An 8,449-nucleotide genomic window follows, 5' to 3' on the forward strand; every position below is an offset into this window, starting at 1 on the left:
ATATATCTTCTCCTACTGAACACTCTCTGCTCATTCCTGAAGAAGGGCCTGTGCCCGAAACGTCGAATCTCCTGTTCCCTGGATGCTGCCTGACCTGCTGTGCTGTTCCAGCAATAAAGTTTCAACTTTGATCTCCAGCATCTGCAGACCTCACTTTCTCCTCCTTAATTATGATTCAAGCAGTATTCACTCTCATCTGAATGCAGAACCAACTGTCTGAACAAGCATAACAACTTTTCTGTATGCTCTTTAGCTGTGATATCCTCTTTCCCCCTCTCTCTGTTGACTCAGGATTATCATGGCTAGAAATACCACTCTCGAAATACGATTGCTGACCTACAGTTTGCTTGTGCTGCTTAACATAAGGATTTAAAAGCTGCTAGTCTGATCTCACACAAAGCACAAAAACAGACTGTTCAACCGTGCCTGCGCAGAGGAGGGATTTCACTTGGAATAGATCACAAAATAACAACAGGCACCAGTGTGTTTCCCATGGACAAAATTAAAAATCACAACACCAGGTTATTGTCCAGGAGATGTATTTGGAAGCACTAGCTTTTGGAGTGGTTGTGGAGAATGAGGTCATGATCACAGAATTTACATCCAAACGAGTCCAGTGTCATGGAGATGTGATTCACTAAACAATTTTAGATTAAATCTTTCACCTTTTAAAATTTGTTTCTGTTCCTTGCAATGTTAATCCCAGAACTTGTTTTAAATTACCTTCTCAGGATAATTCTAAAATGTCAGTCAACATTGGGACACAGACAGAATTCACACCTACTATTAGAAAAGCTCTGCATTGAAATTACATTCTTGAGAATGTTATTTAAAACAAGTTCTGGGATTAACATACCAAAACACAGACACCCATTCTAAAAGATGAAAGATTTAATCTAAAATTGTTTAATATATCACATCTCCATGACACTGTACTCCTTTGACTATAAATTCTGTGATCGTGATCTCATTCTCCACAACCACCTGATGAAGGAGCAGTGCTCCGAAAGCTAGTGCTTCCAAACAAATCTGTTGGACTTAGTGTTGTGTAATTTTTAAACTTTGGCCATATGATAAATTACCTATAGTGCCCAGGGATATGCAGGTTAGGGTGGATTGGCTATGCTAAGTTACCCATAGTGTTCACTGTTGTGCAGGTTCAGATGGATTGGTTGTACTAAATTCCCATAGTGTCCAGGGATGTGCAGGTTAGGGTGCTTTGGCCATGGGAAATTGCCCATTGTATCCAGGGATGTGTAGATGAGGGTGAACTGGCTATGCTAAATTGTCCCTTGATGCCCAGGGATGTACAGGTTAGGGTTGACCTTCTGTGCTAAATTGTCCCATAGTACCCAGGGATGAGCAGATGAGGATGAATTGGTCACACTAAATTACGCATAGTGTCCAGGGATGTTCAGGTTTGGGTGGATTAGCCATGGGAAATACAGGGTAAGGGGGTGAAAATGGGTGAAATGCTCTTCGGAGGGCCATTGTGGACTCAATGGGCCGAATGTCGTGCTTCCACATTGTCTGAATTCCATGACTCCCCCCACAAAGGAGCATTTTATCTGCATCTATCCTGTCAAGCCCCTTTCAGAATTCTACTGGTTTCAATAAGATCACTTCTGCCTCTTAGTGTGATAGAGGTACACAGCACAGGAACAGACCCTTCGGTCCAACTCATCCATGCCGACCAGGATTCCCAAACTAAATTAGTCCCACTTGCCTGCATTTGGCCCATATCCCTCTAAACCTTTCTATTCATGTACCCATCCAAATAGTGTTTAAATGTTGTAACTGTACCTGCATCTACCACTTCCTCAGCAAGTTCATTCCACACACAAACCACCCTCTGTCAAAACGTTGCCCCTCAGGTTCCTTTTAAATCTCTGTCCTTTCACCTTAAAAAAAATTCCCACTAGTTTTGAGCTCCCCTATGGTAAGAAAGAACCCTTTACTATTCACCTTATCTCCCTCCTCATGATTTTATAAATCTCAATGAGGTCACCCCTCAACATCCTACGCTCCAGTGAAAAAAGTCCCAGCCTTTCCTTATAACTCAAACACTCGAGTCCTGGGAACGTCCTGCCAAATCTTACTGAACCCTCTCCAGTAGTATTCTTCCTATTACAGGGCCACCAGAACCATACTCAGTACTCTAAAAGCAGCCTCACCAACATCCTGTACAACCTCAACATGATATCCCAACTGCTATATTCAGTGGTGTGAACAATGAAGGCAGGTGTGCTAAATGCCCTTTTTTCCACCCTGTCTACCAGTGAGGCAACTTTCAAAGAACTATGTACCTGAACTCCCCCATATCTCTGTTCTATAACACAACCCACGGCCTTACCATTAACTATCCTTCCTTGTTTTAGCAAAATGCAACCCCTCCCTTTTATCCATTCATCTCTCATACACATGCTCCCCCCTCAGACACATTCCCCAACACTCACACCCTCTCACAGGCTTATACTCCATCGCACTTTCACTTCACCAAGCATGCACACACTCAAACACACACTCTCATGCACAGGCACACACATAAATCTATTGTGTGAATTTAAATTTGCAGAATTATATTTGTAAATACATTCAATTTTGCTCAAGAAGCATACAATCTGCATGCTGTGATTCCATGTAATATTTGATAAATTCTTACTTTGAAAATAGAACCAGTCTGATTAAAGCTTGGGGTACTGACAGATTCAAACCTCACACCTTTAATGCATTGTCTGAACTGAGGATATCACCTCTTTTTACAAAACCTTAAGTCATCTTGAGAATGTGAATTAAAAGTAGTTCTGGGATTTACATATTAATGAACCGGAACTTGCAACCCATCCTAAAAGATGAAAGACTTAACAGCAATCTAGGTTTGTTCAATATATCCTATCAGTTGCATGATATCATGATCTTTTGCTATAAAATCTGTGTCTCATGATCCTGCTCCACAGCTGCCCAATGAAGGAGCAGCGCTCTGAAAGCTACTGCTTCCAAATAAACCTGTTGGACTATAACCTGGTGTTGTGTGATTTTTAACTTTGTCCACCCTAGTGCAACACTGGAGTGATGGGATTGCTGTTCCAGCAATAAAGTTTCAACTTTGATGGGATTTTCCCACAACAGTCCACATCGTTTCTAGTGACAACAACCCACGCCTCCCGGTGCTGCCAGTAAACTTTACAATGCCGATGAAACAATGCACTCCTGAAAAATTTACAATTTCCAATGATACTAGCTACTCATTCACTCATGACATTGGAAACTTAGTGCAGGAGGCTGAAAGAAATGAGCAGCTTTAATACAAAAACCTCTTGGAGCTCAAAACTTCAATGAAAGTCTGAGCCCAGTGGTAAGTTCAGGTAACCTTTATTGCAACTCAACTTTGTCACAGCTTCAGAACCCTCCCAGCAAAAAGACGTAGAAAAAGTAGCTTACATATTTAAACAGCTCAAGGTCAAAGTGCACAACCCCCACACATACCCCCTTTGTCACTATTGGTCAGCACTGAGTTATCCCTTTGTAATTGGATCCTTGGTATAGCCTTAACCTGTAGGAAGTATTGCCTCACTCAGCAATTTCAATCCATACCCTGTATCCAACTACATTTCTCCCCACGCATTTGTTTTTTTTGGGAGTGGGGGAGAAAGAGTGTGTAGACTCAATCACACTGCTGTGGATCTGGAGTCACGTATAGGCCAGACCGAGTAAAGGATGCAGCTGGGACAATTGAGTGACTACTTTCCCACAACAGTTTCCTTCCCTAAAAAGGATATGAGTGAACCAGATGGGAACTGTGAATGGGCGCCCTGCAATATTCATCTATTTCTTACAGACTGGGACTCATTCCCAGAAAGAGCCAACAATCCCTTAACTGGACAGAAAGAAACTCGAGTGAAACAGCTGGTTGCCAAAGCCTCCAAAATCTGCAGCTGCTGGTCCAGAAGCAATTTTCTCTCTTTGTTTAAAAAGAGAATTAACATATCCGGTGGTTGGCTGCTGAGAATCGGTCCTCCCTTGACTGACCAACTCAACAACCAACGAGCTGCCAGCCCCAGGCAAGGCAAGACACAGAGCTGTATCATCCACAGTACTCCCTAGGCTAGGAATTAGGATTCACTATCTTCCAGGCCAGTCACCAATAGCAATCATCTGAGTTGTCTTCCTTCTCTCTTAAGCATGCAGTTTCTCACCTGATCTGAACTTCTCAGTCCCACCCAAATAAAAACAGCAACAACTGAAAAACAGTGGCAACAGCAGTGATATATTTCAGGGGAAGCTGGATACAGAAAGACATAGGGAGGAGATGAAGAGGCCGACAGGAAGCAAAGTTGGGGAGGGGAGGGAAAGAGAGGCCGATCCATTCGAAAACAAAAAAATTCCACCCACTCTCCCACTGCACCCCCCTGTCAGAACAGGCAAGGGTTCAGTCCTGGGAGTGACCCACACCAGTGTCACCGGAGGAATCCGATTGTTGGGAGCGCTGGTGCCCCTGCTGGTGCTTCCGCAAGTTGCTGGAACATGCAAACCTGTGCCCGCACTCGGGGCAGGGGAAGGGCCTCTCCCCCGTGTGGACCCGCTGGTGTTTCCGCAGGTCGGAGGAATCACTGAAGGCTTTCCTGCATTTGGGGCAGCTAAAGGGCCTCTCCCCGGTGTGGACCCGCCAGTGGGTCTGCAGGGTGTCGACCCGGGTAAAGCCCTTCCCACACTCGGGGCAGCTGAAAGGCTTCTCCCCCGTGTGGATCCGCCGGTGCTCTAGCAGGTGAGAGGATTCGCTAAAGGCTTTCCCACACTCTGGGCACGGGAAGGGCCTCTCCCCCGTGTGGACCCGCTGGTGAGTCAGCAGGTGAGAGGACTCGCTGAAGGCCTTCCCGCACTCGGGGCATGGGAAGGGCCTTTCCCCCGTGTGGACCCGCCGGTGCCTCTGCAGGGAGGAGGAATCACTAAAGGCCTTCCCACACTCAGGGCAGCTGAAGGGCTTTTCCCCCGTGTGGACCCGCCGGTGCCTCTGCAGGTGGGAGGAATCGCTGAAGGCCTTCCCACACTCAGGGCAGCTGAAGGGCTTTTCCCCCGTGTGGACCCGCCGGTGCTTCACCATGTCAGAGGAATTGCTGAAAGCCTTCCCGCACTCGGGGCACAGGAAGGGCCTTTCCCCGGTGTGGACCCGTCGGTGGGCCACCAGGTGGGAGGCCTGGGTAAAGCCCTTCCTGCACTCAGGGCAGCTGAAAGGCCTCTCCCCCGTGTGGAACCGCTGGTGCTTCAGCAGGTGGGAGGACCGAATAAAGGCCTTCCCGCACTCAGGGCAGGAGAATGGCCTCTCCCCCGTGTGGACACGCCGGTGATCCACCAGGGTGGAGGATTCGCTGAAGGCCTTCCCACACTCAGGGCAGGAGAATGGCCTCTCCCCGGTGTGACGGCGCCGATGACTCTCCAGGACACACGGAGCACGGAAGCCTTTCCCGCAGTCACCACACTTCCACGGTTTCTCCAAAGGGCGGGATTTCCTGGGTTTCTCCATGGCCGAAACGTCAGCCATAGAAAAGACTGCAGAGCCCTTCCCTGCCATGATTTCCACTTTCCAAGCCGTATCACTGTTTCAGGCCCAACACTCAGTGCATTGCAACAGTAGGGTCTCTCATCCAGTCCCACTGCTACTGAAAATGTACTAAAACAGGAACCAAAAAGCTTTGTTCCTTCTCACAGAATTGTACTCAAAAATCATTGTGGTCCCGATGGATTGAGTGACTGTTAGACATTGATGTCAAAGTGAGGATTTCAGAAGCTGGAGGGTCAGTGTCAAAGGTACAGCACTGGGTCAGGCAGTATCCGAGGAGCAGGAGAGTTGACGTTTCGGGCATAAGTCCTTCATCTGTTGATTTTGAAACTTACGTCTTCAGATCTTCAAATACTCTGTAAATAGAGATTACAAAAGTCATTGCTGTCAGTCCGGGGTAGAAATTCAGAACAAGCAATTCTACTTTCTACAGAACATTATTTTATTTTGGTTATTCCACAGAATTGAAAGTACCATCCCACTCTCTCTCCCCCTCTGTTCTCACTCCGCTCTAACTAATTCCCCGGAAGGTGCTGATTCAGGATCTTACAGGGGCAGAAAAGCAAAAACGTCAAGACTGACATCTCTCTGAATTTTGGATACCTCCACCTGAAAGTTAATATCTTTCACAACACTGGGATCCTGCTGAGAGTGAGCAGGTCTGATTTTGGGAAGCAAAATAAACTGTGTCAATTCAGTGTGAACCTGCAATACAGCTTCTTAAGGAACAACCAGACACAAAATGGTTAACGTCCCCCAGGAAGGGGAGAGTAAGCTGAGACATCTAGGCATTAACACTGACACCAGAGAGAAATTGAACATACAGACTTGGCAAACGTTAGTGGAAAGCCAAAGTCATAGAGATATACAGCACAGAAACAGCCCTTTTGGTCAAATTCTTCCGTGACGACCAAATATCCTAAATTAATCACGCCCCATTTGCCAGCACTTGACCCACATCCCTCTGAATATTCCTGTTCATGCCCCCATCCAGATGCCTTTTAAATGTTGTAATTATACCAGCCTCCAACACTTCCCCTGGCAGCTCATTCCATACATGTATCACTCCGTGTGTGAAAAAGTTGCCCCTAAGGTCTCTTTTAAATCCCCCGCCATCACCCTAAACTTATTACCTTCTATTTCTGGACTCCCCCATCCCACCTTGTCTATTTACCCTATCCACGTCCCTCATGATTTTAAAAAGGTCTACAATATCACCTCTCAGTCCCTAGCCCGCTGGGGAAAACAACTCCACATTATCCTTCCATCCCTTCTCACCCGGGTATTTGAGACACATAACCTGAGTTTGCAGAGTCTGCTCCCTCCCTGGATTCACTCCATTTGCTACCAGTGAACAGGTTTCACCCCTTCCCTCTCCCTCCCTCCCTCCGAGGATGAGGAGTTGCCCAGGGAGTTTCACTCTGCAACTGACAGGGCCACTTCCGCGTTGTGACGCCATCGATACTCGCCGGCACGAGCCGAGGGGGCTGGGCTGAGGAGACCGACAGTGGGTTCCCGCACTGCGCCTCTGCTGCCCTGCACCGTTTGCAAAAATCCCTCCCCTTCAGAGACTCCTCACAGTGTAGAAGCAGGCCACTCGGCCGAGTGAATCCACACAGACCCTCCGAAGGGTAACCCAGCCACACCCGCTCCCCTACCCTCATTGCTCTACATTTACCCCTGACTGATCCACCGTAATTTAGCATGGCCAACCGATCCCAACCTCAACATGCGATGGGCACTAAGGGACAATTTAGCACGGCAAATCTACCCTAACCTACAGGCCAATCCACAAAGTTAAAAAATCACACAACAACAGGTTATAGTCCTACAGGTTTATTTGGAAACACTAGTTCATCAGGAGGTTGTGGAGTACATAATTTATGGAAAATCATTACAGTGTCCTGCCACTGAAATGACATATTGAACAAACCCTTTGATAATTTACAATGGGTTGCTGGTATCATTAATATGTAAATCCCAGAACTCAGATAACAAGGGTTTTATAACAAAAGCAGACATCTCAGCTCAGACAGAGTTTGTCTGTATTCCAATCTTGAGTCAGACTGGTCCTATTTCCAAAGTGGGATTTACAAAATATTACCTGTATTGCCTGCCTGCATTGACTACATGCAGATTGTGCATTTTTGAGCAAAGTATAATGTATCTGCAAATATAATTCTGCAAATACAAATTCACCCCATGTACGTGTGTGTGGCTGCGCGTGCATGAGAGAGAGAAAAAGTCTATTTCCGTGCTGTATATCTCTATGTCTATTTGATAACAGATGCTTTATTTCTGTTGATATAAATACTGCTGTAAATCATAGCTGGGTACTAATAGTTAGACGTAAGGGAGAGAGAATTCCTCAGGTAGAGCACGATAAGAATCCTGGCAGACCCCTATTTCTGGTTTACATCCTAATGCACAAACATTAAGCACGATCACCTATTTATTTCTAATTTTGTTTCACTTTTCTTGTTTTATTCCCTGCGATGATGTAGGAGAATTGTTAGATTTGGATCAGCCATTTTGTCACATATTAAAGCCTGGAAACCATTTTGAATCTCATCTTAGTGCCTACTTGCTAAAGCTTATGTTTCCCAGGCTCAGCGGAGACGGTTGGCCTTGCAGCTGTACTGCTCCCTGATAAACAAATTCTTTCCTTGCATGGGACTTTATTTCCATCATCCACAGTTGGCGAGTCAGGCAGGAGATACCCTGGTCCTGCCAGGTCACTGCCAGCGCCCCCCCTCCCCCTTTCTCTCTCTGTTTGAGAGATGAAATATAGAGGGTGGTTGCTGCTTTTGTCGCGTCCAAAATAAAAAAAGAAAGCTGGCCAGGGACAAAAATGCTGTTAGAAATGCTGATACAATTCTCGCTACTCAGCCA

General features: G+C 46.2%; 1 protein-coding gene across 1 annotated transcript in view; it reads right to left on the reverse strand.

Annotated features, from left to right (window-relative positions):
* LOC122543653 (zinc finger protein 208-like) overlaps nt 1-8,449 on the reverse strand; it is a 99,940-nt gene that overhangs the window by 26,223 nt on the left and 65,268 nt on the right. Inside the window, exon 4 of the mRNA XM_043682470.1 lies at nt 4,431-5,594. Coding sequence (XP_043538405.1) covers nt 4,431-5,594 — 1,164 coding nt within the window. The remainder of the gene's footprint in view (nt 1-4,430; nt 5,595-8,449) is intronic.

Source organism: Chiloscyllium plagiosum, chromosome 44 (assembly GCF_004010195.1).
Source record: "Chiloscyllium plagiosum isolate BGI_BamShark_2017 chromosome 44, ASM401019v2, whole genome shotgun sequence".
Lineage (NCBI taxonomy): Eukaryota > Metazoa > Chordata > Chondrichthyes > Orectolobiformes > Hemiscylliidae > Chiloscyllium > Chiloscyllium plagiosum.